This window comes from Colossoma macropomum, unplaced genomic scaffold, assembly GCF_904425465.1.
Source record: "Colossoma macropomum unplaced genomic scaffold, Colossoma_macropomum, whole genome shotgun sequence".
NCBI classification, from domain to species: Eukaryota; Metazoa; Chordata; class Actinopteri; order Characiformes; family Serrasalmidae; genus Colossoma; species Colossoma macropomum.
In genome coordinates this window covers 8854186-8872455 of record NW_023494804.1, presented here as the reverse complement: position 1 = coordinate 8872455, position 18270 = coordinate 8854186, and the positions used below count along the sequence as shown (strand labels likewise).

At 41.5% G+C, this 18270-nt stretch overlaps 2 protein-coding genes across 3 annotated transcripts in view; one reads left to right on the top strand and one right to left on the bottom strand.

Annotated features, from left to right (window-relative positions):
- Positions 1-4271: 4271 nt before the first annotated feature.
- Positions 4272-13305, top strand: gdnfa (glial cell derived neurotrophic factor a). The gene is made up of 3 exons (XM_036595708.1): positions 4272-4775; positions 7370-7591; positions 10422-13305. The coding sequence occupies exons 2-3, from the start codon at positions 7396-7398 to the stop codon at positions 10961-10963; spliced, it is 738 nt and encodes a 245-aa protein (XP_036451601.1). The 5' UTR covers positions 4272-4775; positions 7370-7395; the 3' UTR covers positions 10964-13305.
- Positions 13306-17022: 3717 nt separating this feature from the next.
- LOC118824768 (WD repeat-containing protein 70) overlaps positions 17023-18270 on the bottom strand; it is a 67878-nt gene continuing 66630 nt past the window's right edge. For both annotated transcript variants that reach the window (XM_036595155.1, XM_036595156.1), the window contains exon 18: positions 17023-17440. In XM_036595155.1, the coding sequence (XP_036451048.1) occupies positions 17353-17440 (88 nt within the window). In that variant the 3' untranslated portion in view covers positions 17023-17352. The remainder of the gene's footprint in view (positions 17441-18270) is intronic.

Genomic DNA, 18270 nt, shown 5'->3' with positions numbered 1-18270 from the left:
TCCTTGCTGGAAAACCTAAAGCAGAGACATTGGGCCTCTAGCCAGTTATGACCGCACAGCATAAATATAACCATGCTTGCATATTTCGGTGGACGAGCAACAGAGATTGGACTTCACTATGGAATGAGAAGCTCAGAATGTCAACCAAAGCAAAATCAGCCACATAGTTCTTCTTCAAGGCCTTGTGAAGCTCTAATAAAACATCATTTCCTATAATGAGGTGTAAAGATCCTGAGTAAGTAGAGTACAGTAGGACATTCGATCAGAATTTCTATTAGTTAGTATTCAAAGACTTCACTGATTTCAAAAAATGCTTTACTCTAATTTGCAGTGTGGGTTTGCACCATGATTCTTTGGGATAAGAGTCATAGTAGATGAGTCATACCCTATTTGGAGTGGGAAACCGTGTCACAAAGGTTGCAGGGCTTGAAAAAGATGCTTGAAATATTAGGCACAGGTCCAAAAGTCAGGATGTACATTTACACAGTTGACATAAAATTGAACAATACTTTTCCTTTATGATTTCTCTGATTTTTCTTTTTTTTTTTATCCTGTTTCATAGTCACTCTGCATCTGTCACAAAAACAATTTTCAACATTTGAGAAACCATTTTTGGGTAACACTTTCTATGAATGTCACATTTGTAAGCATCTATAAACACATTTATAACATGTTATAATGTATTCATAAGGCATTATAAACATGGTTATAAATATTTATAAAAAGGAATTACACTGAATTACACTTTATAGCCATGTTTATTATACATTATGAATTGTTAATATAATGCATTATAAATAGTGTTAATAACATGTTATAATGTCAGTGCCAAAGAAGTCAGTCCCAGCTTGGAGAGCGTAAAGACAAATACCAAGCTAACGGTGGTGAACATTACCTTTCCCACATTGGGTAAAACACTGATGGCAGCACTAGTTTAAACTCTGACATTTGAAGCCTGTAATGTGCTTTACTGTGAATGTTTTAGTGTTTCAGTAAATCCTTCAGTTAATATTTCAACTTGAAGCCTCACTCTTAACACTGGAGGAGGCTTTAGTACAGTACGCTTCACTTTACTTAGAGCGGACAAATACGACTTATGAACTCTTATAATTTGTTATGATCAGTACTTATAATGTATTATGTTAACAATTCATAATGCATAATAAACATGGCTATAACATATAATGCATTTTTATAAATATTTATAGCTATGTTTATAATGTCTTATGAATGCATTATAACATGTTATGAATGTGTTTATAGATGCTTACAAAGGTGACATTCATAGAAAGTGTTACCCCATTTTTAATATAAAACAATATTTTTAAGAGGTTTAACTTAGGAATTTGTATAAAACAGATTCAAGTTTACTTTTTTATATATCATTAACATTATACTACATTTACAAAAATATATATTTTATTTACAAAAAATTGAGAATTTGGTCACTGGTGTTATCAGGACTCCTATGTTACATTTTAACACAGTATTTTTAGCTCTATTAAACTGCTTCATTAGGTCGAGGCTCATCAGAGAGGAAGCATCTCAAGGCACGAGAAGGCGAGTCACACTCTCTCACTATATTTCATTAATTTATTAATAATTTTGTTTGTCAGGCAGCACAGAACTTTTATGTGTCACCAGTGTTTAACTTAATTAAAATTTTGTCAAACTAATGTTGTATATCATCTGACCGCCAATGAGTCAGCCGATTTACAAAATCCTCAATTTTAACCCGAACGTCACTGGAGTCGCCGTCACTGGCGTCACACCATATTCATGTAACACCAGCGACATGTAAAATATGTTTGTAATTAAGCTCTCCTTTATGCATATATGATAATAGGAGATGTTAATGGATGTTAATGGAGATGTTAGAACCTCATTAAGAATGGTTTTAGGTTCTCTGGGGCTGTAAAGCATAAACTCATACAATGAAATATAAAAAAGCCCAAATTCTGTATCATTCTGTACAAGCATGCTTGGGTCTACACGAGTTGCAAGGCTGCATCTCGAAACACTATTATGACTTCAGCGCTGAAACATAAATATCAGGGGTGATTGGCATGCCTGTTGTAAGCCCTTACAGAGGAGAGACGCGCTCCAGGGTGTAGTCCCTCCCCCGGCCTGAAAGGCTAAACGAACACATGCAATAGTACACAGTCCAAGTCAAATAGCTCAGACACATTCACCTTAATACCTATTCAGAGCAAAACAAACCAGGCCCTGTCATCAAGGATTTGAATGTCAGGAGGAGGATTTAAGTCCATCGCTTAGTCTAATGTAATAAACCGTCTATCCAGCAAATACAATGAAACTAGCTTAGCTCTGGGAATGTTTGTGTTCTGGCTTGCTGTACATACCGTCTAGTTAGATTCATAGAGTCCATATAGCCAAACAGTGCAGGCCAAAACAGTTCTTTATGACAGAAATGACAGTACGAGATCAAAGGGCAGTCGGGGTATATGTTACCTAACAAAATGGCGGAAGCTCCTCAGGTGCACAACAGAAGTAACAGGAGTAGCAGGGTTGCCTTTCTGAGCCTTGTCATCCATATAATCCCCAACAGCTATTTGTGACACCAAACACCTTGCAGTCCGATGTTGAATATCACAAGGGGGATGTGTTATTCATATCAGGCCTGTTGCATGCATTCATCTACAGGAGCTGCAGTGCATTTCCATCCATGTTATCACAGGCTCTGTATGAGAAAGAGGAAGACATTGCATATTGTAGTTTTGGTCTTAGGCAAGAGCTCTCTCAAATAATGGATACACTGTGTGTTGTAGAAGCTTTTGGATGCTTCCAACAAAATGTAAAATCTAACTCAAAGTCTGACTCCTTATCTGTGAAAATGGCCAGTAAGAGGATGTGGTATGTATGCAGCTGACGAACACCTGTTTCAGTTTCAGTGTATTTCAGTGCAACCATGGAGTCTTTTGTGGACACACTGATATTTGTGGGCTGATGCCCTTCATTTATTTAATTTCCAGTCAAAGTGGCCATCAAGGACAGCTTATTCATTCTTCACAGATTTATATTTACATATCTGTTGTCAGAAGAAAACGGTGTTTCTCCATTTTTCAGTTTTTGACATAATTTGAAAATGTCTGCTGCCCTTTACATTGTGTGTAAATTTCATGATGAATGAACCAAAAGAAATGGCCCAAAACGACTTGGAAAAAAGTCTGGTTCCATTGACTTACATTAAAAGTAAAGTAGGTTTTTCCTTCTGCTGTAAAGTTACCATTTTGGAGATATGAGGTTTTGTTTCGACAACAGTGACATTTATTGTGGAAACATTGTCGAAACAAAACCTCATATCTCGATTTTGACAGTTTTCTGTTGTCCAATAATGATGAATTGCCCAAAAGAAATGGCCCAGAAAAAAGTCTGGTTCCATTGCCTTACAGTAAAAGTATGCTCCAACAGCTCTCTCTCTCTCTATTATTTATATATATATATATATATATATATATATATAGTAATAAGTATACATATATATACACATATATAGATATATGTGTATATATATGTATACTTATTATATTATAAATACAATACTTTATCTGTATATCTATATATATATATATATATATATATATATATCTATATATATATATATATATAGATAGATAGATAGATAGATAGATAGATATACAGACAGACAGACAGACAGATAGACGGATAGATGAACAATGGACTGACCACCTCAGAGTCCAGACTGCAACAACTTCTAAGACTGAACTGCGGAAGTGTCCTGGAAAATATCTTTGAAAAACTGAAAGTGAGTCTCCTGAAAAGATATATTCAGTTCTTGTGAACTGAACGTTTTGCACTTTTTTGAACTGAAATTGCCTTTTTGATGGGACGTTACATAAATAAAGACTGGTTTCTGACTTCTGCACAGCACTGTAAACAAACATTAATGAAATGCAGAAACTGGGATTACATTTACCTGGATTAGCATTACCCAGAAATTACATAACCCAGCTTTCTCGACCCAGGCTGGCCTAGTGGCGTCGCTGCATTCCTGGACATCTGATAGTGGACCGTCAGGCTGGCACAATCTCTGTTTATATTTACAGCTGTACAGTTAATTGATATGAAGAAAACTTTTGCCGCCTGCACGGTTTGGTCCAGGAGGCTGGTAAAGGGATGGAGGTGGTGGGGTGGAGGGGGGGAGTGTAGGAGGCGGACTCAAGAGACGTCAGTGCTCTCCAGCCCCATAAAAGCCATAAGGACAGGCACATGCGCGTCTGTATGGATAGCAGCGGTCGAGCAGCTCCCCCTTACAACTGAACGGGAGTGAAAGGAAGCGCAAAGCCCACAGCAGGAGTTTTACCTGAGCAGGAGGATTGGTGGGGGGCTCTACGGGGGGAGAGAAATGATGGAGCTGGACGGGAGCCATCAGTGAAGGTCCCGTGTGGCTGATCTGAGGGAAGAGTGGCCGGCTGTTTGGTACGACTCGCTGTTCGGTCTGCGGGGTCATGCTGCCTTTATTCCCAATGTCCATCGTGGATCTGCGCGTAAGAGCGCACGGACGGGAGCCAGCCGCGCGCTGAGCGGAGCGCACGGGACGAAGGAGGGGGTGGGGTGGGGGGGGTCTACCGAACACATACACACACACAGTGGACGAAGCGCTCTGAATGGATGCGGATTATTTGAAGGCTCCCTCTCCCGGACGCCACTCTAATAACGCAGCGTGGATCCTTCAACGTGACTCGGAATTGCGTGTGTGTCCGGACTGCAGGTCTGCATGGGTCCGAGCTAAGGTGAGTCAGGCTGGGACTGAGACCATAGCACTCTTCTGCACTCCTATAAGATCCGATTTTGGACCACGTTTAGGACTGGATGCCCAATCCAGCATGTAACCTCCTCTGGTTACACATTTCCAAGTACGTGGTCAGTGTTGTGGTCAAGGGAGCATAGCGTGTACCTGCTGTTTATGTCTGTTCACTGTTGTTTATGTAGACTTTAGGGCCAGGTGTTCCAGCACTGTGTGATTTTCTGGGTCTGTGGAAAGTGCATGCATGCAAGTTTGCTCTTGTGCTTGTTAAATAGTTCAGGTTCTCTCTAGACAAAACAACTTACCTCTACTACGGTTCTTTGAGGCTTCTTCAGTAAAAGGAATGGCTCTATATAGAACTAAATGGTTCTTTGCCTGGTGACATGGTTCCTCAGACTGATGGAGAATGTGTTATGTTGTTCTATTTAGATCCTTTTTGAAAATGGTTCCATATAGCACGAAAAAGGGTTCTTTGATTGTTACAAGCTAGACATCACAACAACAGCAAAACCCTTTTTGACATTTTACCATGCAAAGAACCGATTAAGCATACAGTGTTTGATACAGAACTCATGTTTCTAAATAGAACCATCACCTGTACTATAGAAGCCTTGAAGAACCATCTTTTTTAAGAGTGTATATAGCAGCAAAAAGCGTAATTCTATGCTTGATATTTTAACAATAGAAGAACCTTTTAGGTGCTATATAGAACCATTTTCTATATAGAGCCATATACAACACATTCTCCAAGAACCATTTCACCATGCAAAGAACCATTTAAGCATGAAATAGTTCTATATAGAGCCGTCCTCTTTACTACAGAATCCTTGAAGAACCATCTTTTTTTAAAAGCGTATACAGAACCATTTTCAAAAACATTCTATATAGAGCCATATACAACACATTCTCCATCAATCTGAAGAACCATTTCAACCATGCAAAGAACCATTTAAGCATGGGATGGTTCTCTAAGCTCATGGTTCTAAATAGAAGCATTCCCCTAACTAAGGAACTTTGAAGAACCATCTCTTTAAAGAGTGTATACATATTTTTAAAAAGATTCTATATAGAGCCATTTACAACACATTCTCCAGCAGCCTGAAGAACCATTCAAGCATTAAATGGTTCTATATAGAACTCACTGATCTAAATCTTGTTTAGCGTGTAGTTGGAACTCGGCTATCTATGGTTGAATGTAGCTGTTTCGGTTGCTTCTTCTTTCAAAACAAACTTGTTTCCCATATATGTTTAATGCACTATATTGGATTTGCAAGACATCACAGACAGACTGGTGTAATTAATAATGGGTCCTAGAGTCCTACAGTCAGTGTGCAACATAAAAACATGGAAAATATATGATAGCTAATTATTAGACACATTGAGAAAGGAAAGGAAAAATCTATAGATTTTTATTCCCAAATACATTGCTACTAGTTTTTTCCGTTCACTTGATTTCCGAAGCTCTCACCAAGAAAGTCCAGTATTTGTAGTTTCCATTCAATAACTAGTTTGGCTAATCAGTCCATCAGTTAATTAAGTCAGGTGTGCTGCTGATAGAATCTAACAAATCCATGCAACGGCTGGAGTGCAATGAGAAGTCGACCAAACCTGTGTTGTTCTAGGCAACATAATAACTTTTTTAAAAGCAAAACATCTAGGAACATTGTATACAGTGTTTTTACAGGCAAGAACACGCTTACTATACAGTCTTAAACAGTCTTCATGGGTGCCTAAGACTGTTGCACAGCACTGTTTTATAAACATGTTTATTATTTTGGTAACACTTATTTGGATGGTCCACTGTAGATGCTCAGGAGGTGTTTAAGTAACATTCAACTAAATATCTATTAAATGTAACTGCACATGAAAATCTATCCCTAACACTAAACCTAACCCCTAAGGCAAAACCTACACCTACTCCTAAACCTGACCTGACCCTAATGTTGCTGATAATCAATTATCACCAGAAATTTTGTTAATGATTTAAGTATCAGTAGATCATCTATAGGGGACCATCCAAATACACGCTACTGAAGGCAGAGGTTGCGAGTAAGGATCAGGGGCTCTGGCACAGAACACACATTCTCTGCTTCAGCTGTACTGACAAAAATCTGTTCGGCATTAACCGAATTTACGCAAGCGGTCTTTGCTATTCTGGACTTGTGAACTGAAGACTGAAGCCTATTTTTAATTCAGCCAATGTTTGCATTTTTAAACCCACCACATTCTATTTTATTCATATGTATCCAAAAGTACTCTTGATTTCAAGAAACATGCCAAACTTGTAATTTTTGGTATTTCCTGTCTTGCTCATCACAAGACGGATTTTTTGTAGGTTAACCATGGTAAATTAAAAAATTGTCAGTGACCCAATTAGAATGGAGAAGAAGAGACCTCAAAACAAACAAAATAATACAGCAGGGTCTCATATGTTTCACCTCAACATAGTCTCTTCCTTCTCTTTTCCTTATCCTGAGAAAAAGGATGGAAATGGAAACCAGCCGTTAGCCATCTGTATAACTGCACTTTGTGCAGGTGAGCCAGAGTAACCTTCAGCATGGCCTTTCCTTTTCTTTGCAGCTCCTTCCATAGGAACGGAGTCTAAAATGAAGTTATGGGATGTTCTAGCCACGTGTTTGTTGCTCCTGAGCTCTGTGTCCGCTCGCCCTCTGTTCCACAAGCTGCAGCCGTCGAAGAGAGCTTCACTGCCACAGCATCTCACTGAGCCCCTCGCTGTGGACCCCATCATAGACTCCCGTCCTGAAGCTGCCAGTCTGAAACAAGCGTCCATGGAAGAACAATGTAAGTCCACGTTTTAAAAAAGCGGGCTGGGGCTCTATTTGGCAGGGGTTGCCAATTCTGGTGCTGGAGTACTACTGCCTTGAACATTTTAGTGTGTTCGCTGCTCTAAAGCATCCACTTCAATTCAGGAAGTGCTTGTTAATTGGCAGACTAGTTGGATCAGGTGTGTTAGAGAAGGGAAATCACCAAAACATGCAGCTCGGGGGTACTGCAGGACCAGGACTGGGAACTACTGCTTGACGGAAAGTGGTTACCATGATGAGTGCACTTACTGTGAGACGGTTTCTTCAGCTGTATAAATTCAAAAAGCCCACCTGCTTACGCGTATCAGCATGCCTCATTTCAAAGTCGGACAGAACTGTGTTGTCAAACATCATTTTTCACTTAAGCAGAGAACATAAACTATGTTGACCGACTCTTCCTGTGTCATGGAAGACTAAGCTAAATTGCACCACAGTGACCCTTCTGCCAACATACAGATTTCCAATGTGGCTACGCTGAAACCAGAGCTTCTTAACCACGAGGGATACCAACTATTTGGCCCAAACCACTTTGAAAAGATCCGTCTTAGAGAAGATATGTAATTATATTTGTATCTGTTTTACAAACACCGTAGCTTCATACACTGTGGTCATAGCAGTCTTGATCTCCATCTGTCTGGGTATGCCATTATGCAATTTGAAAGTAAAGGGCAGCACAGATGACAACTAAGGTGACAGTGCCCTAAACACAGGGATTGAGTTGACCTTTCTTCTCTGGATTTGTTTAGCTTCCCTACCGCTCCTTCCAGCAGACCAGTGTTTATTATTTTCAGACTCACAAAGGGAGACTACAATAGCCATGTCCCTAACAAAGTTACTGCTGCAAATCCAGAATCCAGGCAAACGACGACACGAAGGGAAAAGGTTTTGCTGTATATGGACGTTTTAGGTAACAGAGAGCCATACTTTCCCTGTGTTTATGTCCATTTCAACAGCTGTGTGGGAGGTTCTCCATTTGTTTAACAGAAGATGACACTGTCTTGTCTTTACACGGCTGTAAACCTGCGAATTTTCTAGATAAGGTATGGAATGCTAAGCGAGTCCATCCCTTATCCTAAGGACTGTTTCCTTTAGTCCATGGTTTAGTGGCACACAACGGCATCCGGGTGTGCAACCATGTCCGTGTAAACGAGAACCTTCTTGTCAGGTGAGGCAGAGTAAACTTCAGCAGAGTAACCTTTATGTCCGAAATACATGTACATTTTAAAAGAACATGATATGCTCCCTCAAAACTCTTGGAGCCAAGTAAAAGCTTGGGATAGTCTGATGCCCACTGCAACTGCAGAAAGCAAAAAAGTAGGTTAACTGTACAAAACAAACACATATTGAATCACTCAGTGGTTTGTCCATGATATAGTGCCTCGGTATTTCTTTGTGTCTTCAGTAGTTGTGAACAGCTTTTGGTGAGCTTTAGAGAAGTGAGATAAAAAAAGATCACGTAACCTGCTGGCTGATAGTTCCACAGGTGACTCCTAATGAAATTCAGCTCCTGTCTGACCACGCAGGCAGTCTGCACGCTACACAAAGGGAAGGCGTTAAGGATAACGCTATCATAACAAGAATGACAGAATTCTCATCACACCCTCGTAGCACACACTCCTATAAACACACCTCAAATTACCCTGACTTACCTGGCTCATGGTGCAATTTAATGGAATTTTCGGATTGTCGCTTCCTCCAATTACATTACTTTTTGAGTGGATGCATTATAATACAATTAGTTTTGGTTTTTTTTTTTTCCAAATGACACATGGTCTCGAGAGAGCTTTTCCAGATGTCATAATGCAGTCCATTTCGCTGACTTGTGAGAGAGAGAACTTGAGGGAGTTCCTTCTTTAATGAAATCACTGTGTATTACACGTAGATCAAAGGACTCTTCATCTTTCTCCTCCACGTTCAAGAGCAGGACAGAGCGTATGTTTTGAGTTTGCCGTTCAACAGATGTATCCTGCTGTACCTCAATGTCATAATCTAAATGCATTTTCTGTGTATTTAAGGGGAACAGAATCTAGAAAATAAAATCAGTCATCAAGTGAGGGACTGCATATCACCTTGTATCTTTACTCCTTTCATTTCAGGAAAAAGGAGCACATTAGCAGGGACAGTATGTGCTCACACACAGAGGACAATAGTTCTCAACCCTATTCCTGGAATACCCTAGTCTCGCTGGACCAGATGTGATCTCATAACAAGAACGTCTGGAGACAACCATGAGAAACTCTGGGGTAAATGTGGGTGGGACCGTAGACTTATTAGGGTCGAAAAAGGAATGATATTTCTAAACTTCAGTGTCTTGTGAAGGTGGCGCTTGAAGTACGAGGTGGTTCACTTTTTGAAATTGTCAGCAAAGCCTCTCGTCAGCCCATGGATGTAATGTAAGTTAGTATGGCAGAAAAGCCCCCCTAGAAAATTTCAATTAAGCAGTAGTATTTGCTAGGACTTTAAAAGAGCACAGACTATCTGGGGGTAAGGCTTTAGAGGGGGTGCACCCTTGTTTGCCGCAGATTTTACAGCAATCCGACACCAAAAGTTTAACAAGTTGTCCTTAGATGTGTATGTTGTTATGAGAACAGATCTGGCCCCTTAAGACTGTCCTGCACAGTTATTTTCTCTGCTCTAACACACCCAACTCAACTTAGGAAAGGCTTGTCAAGAAGCTGAGTAGTTGGTTCAGAAAACATGAAAAAACGCAGGGCAGGGCAACTTGAGAATCAGGGTTGGGAACCTCTGATATAAGGCATGGCAACTCAATACTCAGTTTCTGATGATTTCTGTTTTGTCTCTTCAAGATGACATCAACGGCCTCTATCCGGAGCAGTTTGATGATGTAATGGACTTCATTGAAGCGACCATTGGCAGATTACGGAGGTCCCCTGCGGTGGAAGGTGGCTTGGAGGGCCGGAAGGACAAGGGGAGACAGAGAGGGGCAGCAAACACAGAAAGAGGAGGACGTGGACGTGGAGAAAGAAAGAAGGGTCGAGGACGGGGAGGAGGCCGAGGGAGCAAAGGGGGTCGAGAGGAACTGGTGAAAGGTCAAGGCCGTGGGTGCCTTCTCAAAGAAATCCACCTCAATGTAACAGACTTGGGGTTGGGGTACCGGACCAAAGAGGAGTTGATATTCAGGTACTGCAGTGGTCCTTGTCACGATGCAGAGACCAACTATGACAAGATCCTGAACAACCTCACCCACAACAAGAAGCTGGACAAAGACTCGCCTTCGAGAACTTGCTGTCGGCCGATCGCGTTCGACGATGATCTCTCTTTCTTGGACGATGACCTGGAGTACCACACTCTCAAGAAGCATTCCGCCAAGAAGTGTGCCTGTGTCTGACTTGAGGATGCGCAAGTGAGAGGGGGAAAAAAAGACACTTGGATGAAACGCAGGAGTCTCGCACTTCAGAGGGCTTGAGGCCAGTGCAAAGACTAATGCTGCTTCTCGGAGGGAAAGTGCAGGGCTTGAGTGTGTCATAGCTTATTCTCCAGACACCCAAAAAGCACAGCCCGAGAAAAGCTAGCAGCGCAGAGGCACACGACAGATCTGGTGGAAGTCTTTCAACCCAAAAGAGTGAGATTCAAGAGCGAAAGCTTCAGGAAAAAGTACTCTAGCTGAGGAGCAGCGACTAAGTATTCACTTTGTTACCAAACAAAACCAGAGCATTTCCTTATAAGTGTGGCTTCAAATGTAAATGATATCTAAATGGCAACAATAACATACTTCATCAGCAAGTCACAGACAAATCACAACCCGACAGCTGTATCGTTGAAGTATACACAAACACTAATTTAGGCAGTGTGTGTGGTAGCGTTTTGGATGGGTGCTTTGCTGTAAGTGAGTTGGAGAGCCTGTGGACAGCACAAATTTTATGGATCTCTCCATGAACTGCAGACAGTGGTGGTCATGCCATGCCGACCACAGCGGACCTCAAACGTTTACATTCAGAAAGTCCGAGCGCCCTTCTCAAGACGCGGACTGACCCCACGGCAGCCGTGACAGACTCATCACAAAAATGTTTAATATTCAGAAAGTTATCTATATATATAGTATATATGAAAAGCGTATTTATTGAAATTTAATTAACTTATTGTTATTTATTACGATCCATTGTATTAGAGTGTTTTTTTTCTTATTTATTTGTGGAGCTTTTTTTCCTCCGTCTTGGATGGTGCCAAAGTGGAGCATGTGTTTCTAAGGAAAAGCAGATGACGTGATAATCTAGCCTCAAGGTTTTAGCTGTAAAATAATCACTCACTGATTATAGGACATTAGAACCCAGTCTCACCTCTTTTGTTGGCTAAAACGAATGGTACAGTCAGACCTCATTTCAAAAATAATAACCAGATAACTTAAGGACAAGTGGACCAACTGTTCTTTGAAAGGGAAAAAAAAAAAACTCAGTTATATTTAACAGCTTGCTATACTCTTCACCATTACTGTAATTTTACATTGCTAAGGAAAAGAGAATCTAAATTTGGAGATATGGGGGGGGGAGGGGGTGCACAGCCTGTGGTAGACCAGTCAATGTTTACTCGAATGGAACAGTTTTAGCAAAACGTTAACATTGGCTCTCCAACTGCTCTACACCAATTATCTGTTTGCAAGAGAAAATACAGCTCCTGCCCAGTGTGTTTATTCTTAGACATAATAAATTCACTACTGGGGAGGTTTCTAGCATAGCTACACGGTGCCCCATGGAGACCCAAAAATCACAAACAGACAACATCCTTCTGAATCAAGCGGGGATTTGAAAAGTGCTCCAGCTACCTAACGTCTAGGAGTTCCTCCTGAGGTCACTAAGGCCACCTCAGCAGCTTGTCGGCCAAGTCTTAGCCCCCTTGATCTGGGTTTAGAAAACGATCCCCAAACATTTAACTTAAGCTGCTCTGATTGTCATGGCTCCCTGGTGTTTAATACCATTTAAGCAAGATCTGCTTCTGTCTTCCTCAGCCAAATTGAAATAAACCTCCTTAACTGAAGATAAAACAATTGGGAAGGCTGCCCCGCATCCAAGCACATGCCTGGAATAAAACGAGGACAGGCTTGGTCTGAAATCCAGATAGTAAACACAAACACGCACTCTGAAACAGGACTTTCATACAGAGTAGCACGCACTCTCAGAAACAGCTGGTGATGCCTACGTCACAAGCGTTGAGAGAGCAGATTTTGGTCTCTGCCACGCAGAAAGACCCTGGGGGAGCGCCTTGACAATTCCGTGGATTACGGAGCAAAATCAGGGCTCACACAACGAGCATGGAGCTAGCTTTACTCTATAATCCCTTATATACAGTACACAGCACAAAATCCACACAATTCAGATGGGGTATTTAGGCCAAACTACAACCTCACCCCCCCAAAAAATCACAAGTTAGCTCCATTTAACTTGGCATTGTTCATCAGCTGTATCTCCACAATCTTAAATAGCAAACATTAATGAGCCTTTTCAGAAGAGAGAAAATACAAGAGTGCGCTCAATAGCTCAACTGCTTGGCTCCATACCTAACACGCATACACAGTTGTGCATGCTGTGTTCTGTACTCCTCTGTCCTGGTGTATGATGGTTTGCTCAAGTGTTAAAGTGTTCTGTTGTGACTGAAGTTTGTGGATGCTTCTGAGGTGCTCTTAAGGTTGTGGAACCTTAAGGGAATCTTAGCACGCAAAGTAATGTTAAAAAAAGAGATGTGACGAGAAACAATTTCCAGTAAGAATTTGAAGGGAAGCAGATTGTAACTTTTCCATCCTGCAGTGTGTTGTCAAGTCCTGTGAAAAGTTGTCTTGTTTTGTGTTACTGAACCAAAGCTCTCTACAGACTTTATTTTTGTACAATATTCATTTTATAACTTTTTACAGAATAAAACTTGTTTCTATCACTTGGATGATTACATGTTGAGAAATCACAAATGTGCAAATGATGTCCTAACATTAACGTGTGCCAATACTCTTAAGGTAATGAAAAAAGAATTTTTTAAACATCCCACAAATGCAGACTAAGTGTACTTAATCATCGTTTACCGAATATTACACTGAAAAAAATTCAAACAAAGAAATGGACAAAATTACAGATAAAATTGAGGCTTCAAAGTGGCTCTTATTACTGCTTTTAGTAATGAAGTAGTGTATAGTAGGCCAGTTCAAAACTGCTCCCTAGTAGGTCCACATTTTTGCTTCAACTTGCAACACATAACAGCAATACGGTTAGGAACCACTGCTATAACATACATTTGTCCATTTTAATAGTGAGTGATGACTCAGTTATGCAGTTTGCACAGTGCTGACTGGTCAAGTATATGCTTCTATTCTACTACTGTTCTATTACTCTATTACTTCAGACACCAAACGTCTTCACTCAGTAACAAATTTGCCTTCTGGGCTGAACTATTGCTGTAAGATATGCTAGTAGTCAGAGCAGTACTGAAAGGAAAAGAGAAGGACACTTGGATCTCTGGGTTCGAGCTGGACTGAGGTGTGACGAGGGGCTGTAAGAATAAACCAGGCAGAAGAAAGCTGTCCAGCTCTTCAACTGCTGTTCTGCATTCCTGAACGCAGGCCCAGGATTCTACGGTAAACAAAAGCGGGTTGTAAAGCTACACGGTGCAGTAAATCTGGGCACTTGGAGGAAATGTTTCCACCGAGCTGAGGGCTCCGCGCAGAGAGAGGTAGTGCTGGGGCTGGGTGGGTGGGGGTGGACAGAGCTGAAGATTCGTACAGAGCTTCCTCCACCCTGCCTCGCAGCTGGTCTCACCGTCACAGCAACTCTCAGCAGACGAAAACATGACAATTCCAGAATAAAAATGAGCCACGTGAAGACTGTCAGTGCAGTGCCAGTGCAGTAGGAACAAGGTACCAGGAAAGATCTGGAAGTGGTTCAGTCCCTGAAGTACCCACAGACCAAGACCAATGATCAATTAAGCATGAGGAAACTCTGGACACAGCGTGTTCACCATGAATTAATTTGGCTAGATGGAAACACGATGCCCTCGAAAAGTCTGAGAACATCTTGGCTCACTGTTATGTTTCAATTAAGTAAGAACCATCCCTGCAGGTGCAGTTAGCAAAAACATTTATTAACTTTTACTTCATGTGTCCTCCTTGGTCTGAAGATAAGCCTAAATAAAGATCTGAGTTTTCTTTTCCAAACTGCTGAAAATCTTTTGCCACAAAGTTGGTTTGATCATTTGAAAGGTTTGAGCGCTGACATCAAAACAAGGAGATAAAATATTTGCACTCTGGCATTAATTTCAAGGTAGTACTTTAATCAGTTGTTCTGCCAGTTGTGCAGTTCTGTAGTTTTCTGTTTAATATGCTAAAACCATTACAAACTGCCAAGGGACACACTGAATATGGATATTGTGGGCTGAGGTCGATATCCAATATTTATAAAATATATATGTATAAAACAAACATTTATTAAGTGTAGGAACTGCATCTTCCCAGATTACCATTTCAGACAAATGCAATATTAATTTGTAGAGGATTATAAATGCAGAAAAATGAATAAAATGCAAATATTTTAGCACAACAGCACCTGCTCATACAGAGTAGTTGAATCAAATCAATCAAAGCTATGTTCACCTCGTAGTAAGCGGTCAGGCAAATACTACCGCCTGCCATTTGAGCGCAATGTGAAAACAAGACGAGGTCCACCGACGGGTTCCCAGTGACATATAGGGGCCGCAGCAGGCCCCCCAAAGCCGCAACACACCCTTCAGCCCACAACTAAAGCAGCAGGATGAGCGCAGTAGGCATGGATGTGGTGCGTGACATCAGCCAGTGCAGCATTCCGGCATTCCACGGCCAGGAACAGACACTGGAGCAGGGTGGGCAGCTGCTGACATCACCACTCAGAATAGGCTCTGATGGATTAGGCCGCAGGGCCGGCTAAGCCGCGCTGCTTCGCTACACATTACCGTTTTTGCGGAGACTTAAGCAAACGCTTTCTCCTCTTCCTTCTGGCTTGGGGGGGCTGCGAGGACAATTCGCTTTCGAGGGTTTTGTGGTTAGAACATTCTTTCGTCAGCATCTCAGGAGATGGCTGCCACAGCTGGTCCTAATGGCCCCTTCTCTGCAGTAATTACAGCGAGAGGGGATTTGGAAGGGGGAGAAATTCGTAGCTCAGAGGATTATTTATAGGTCTATATGGTAGTATCCATTGACTAGAAGCAATGGGGAAAAGGGAGGGGGAAGGGGGAAGGATTCTTATCCATGCATTGGCCCCAGGAAATAGCTTTAGATGGGCTCGAACAGAAGTAAAACAAGTGCATTAAAAGGGATCTTTGAAACTGATAGTATTTCAAGTTCCTGTGTCTAAAAAAAAATCCCCCCTGAATTTCTGCTAGGTTAGCCAGAGGGTAAATTCCATTGGGTTGTAATGAGTAGAAATATGTAATCCACGTATCCCACAAGCCCCACCTCATTACCCGCCCCATCCATCACCTATAGCCTATTATAGGTACTAGATTATGCAACAGATCTAAAAGAAGGCATAAAAACATTTCTTAAGGAATAAATATTGGGTCTCAGAATTGCACTGACAAAAGGTCAAAGTCTGAAAAACTACAAATAACAAAAACTATGCAGTAATTCACAAATATGAAAAATTTTTAAGGAAACATGCACACAGAGGAGTCCTGTTTGAAGTAACTGACAAATTACGTTCAAATGCCTTTCATGGCAGACCCATGCAGAGATCTGAGTCATCGATTGCCAGTACGAAAAGAATCAATGGCAGGCATTTTGCTGCTGCAATATTGCCATGTCTATTTCTCTGAGCAACTGCCAGCACTAAAAGGTAAAAGTGCTCTCCCAAGTGATGCTTGAACAGCTAGAACTGGCAAAAAAAGGGAAGTAGCTAAAAATTATTTCAAAATAAATATTTACCGAATGCAGTGACTCACCGGGAGAAAACCAAACACCTCTGGACTGACTAAGATAGACAGTGCATTTGGTGGAAAAGTCTAGGCCTGAGATGGGAGGAGGGAGGTAGAAAGATGGATTGCGACTCTTGAGATTCAGCAGATTGGAATCTGTTGTGACACAGCAGCCTCCTGTTTGTGTACAGGCCGGGAGTCACAGAGCTGGACCTCGGCACAAACATCTGAGCTCACCCTGCTGGAAGGCCACAAAGTGGTAATCGAAACGACGCGGCAACTGCAGAGGGGCTCCGAGGGCGCCCTGCAGCTCGAGGAAAGAAAAAAAAATATATATATATCACATTCCTTTATTAGAGAAATTTATGGACGGTCACACACCATTTAGAGAGGGCTGATCTATGTTTTCCCACACATCATGAGCAAAAAAGGTGAACAAACACACAGCGGAGGAAAAACACACACAAAAGCAAATGTAATTGTCGGCTGGTTTTGCCAACGCCAACACTTAAATGACAAAACGCAAACTGACCACACACAGTAGATGTTTATTTTTAAGCACGACAGAAAACTACGAATGGAAAAGAGAAGAAAAAATGATATCAAAGCCAAGTTATATCCAAACCACAGTGTGTACAACTAGGACTTCTGCCCATTATGGAAATCAATTACAAATGGGCTCTGCACAATGCTGAGGCTGTCTCTTCACTCGCTCTCTCATGCGCACACACATACACTAAAACTGGATGAAAAACTAAGAGTTTGAACACATTTTTTCGGAGGTTACAAACTCCACCAGATTCTGTGTCCATGAAAACTCTCCACACGGAGAGAGAAAGGGAAAACAAGCGCTCTTCTTTAGATCTTGCGCTTCTTCCACTCTGGCTCCTTGTCAGTGTCCTCTTCTTCGGATTCCTCTTCTGCAAACACAGGATCCGGCTGGGTCCTACGCAAGAAACGAGACAAGAACCACAGTCAACCCGTTTCTGCAACATCTCTCAAGTGTTATTTAGAAATGACCCTTGGTACAGTGCACTAGCCTCCATTCCTACTGTATTTTAACTTCATTTATCTCAAATGTTGTCTTTGATTTCAGTCATTTCTTCCTTTTCAATTGAACGTTTGCAGAATACTGATTGATATCTCTCAGCCAATCACAACAGTCACTATACACTACTTCATCCATCAAGCGAAGGAAGATAAAACAAAGGACAAACAGCAGGGGCAGTACATTATTTCAAACTTATTTGGTTAATTGAAGAATGTTTAATTTTCTGTGAAAATATTTTTATTAAACATTTTCAGTAAATAAACAGACAGACCAACAAACAGACAGACATACAGAAAGACGCAAATTCATCTAAAATAAATCCAATTCAACAAGGTCCTGTCCCAAACTTCTTTAACAGAGTCAACTGCCGCAGACCAAGCGACCATACTATCAGCCTTGGCTCGATTCAGTCTGGCAGTGACCTGCTCCAGCACCATGACATCCATAAAATAGAGCAAGTACGCAGATCTTAAGTGCACACTCAGTTCTGCACAAAATTTCAAAATTGCTGTCTTTACAACTCTCAGAGAAGCCATTACTATTTTCTTTTGACTGGGTTTCAAGCTTCCACCGCAGGGGTCCATGCTGCCAAGGACCTCCCTGCCAGCTCCCACAGCCTATATGGCACTGCACCGGTCCCCTATGCTGGGTCTTTTTGCGCTGAGCCTGGCCGGGTTACGCGGGCTGCCCGGCCACCAGGTGCTCGCCGAGGGACACTACCCCCA

What these genes read in the sequence shown, in the direction of transcription:
- gdnfa (XM_036595708.1), top strand. Translation starts at nt 7,396, where the DNA reads ATGAAGTTATGGGATGTTCTAGCCACGTGTTTGTTGCTCCTGAGCTCT. An exon ending in AGCGTCCATGGAAGAACAAT is followed by an intron (nt 7,592 to 10,421) that starts GTAAGTCCACGT and finishes TGTCTCTTCAAG; the next exon opens with ATGACATCAACGGCCTCTAT.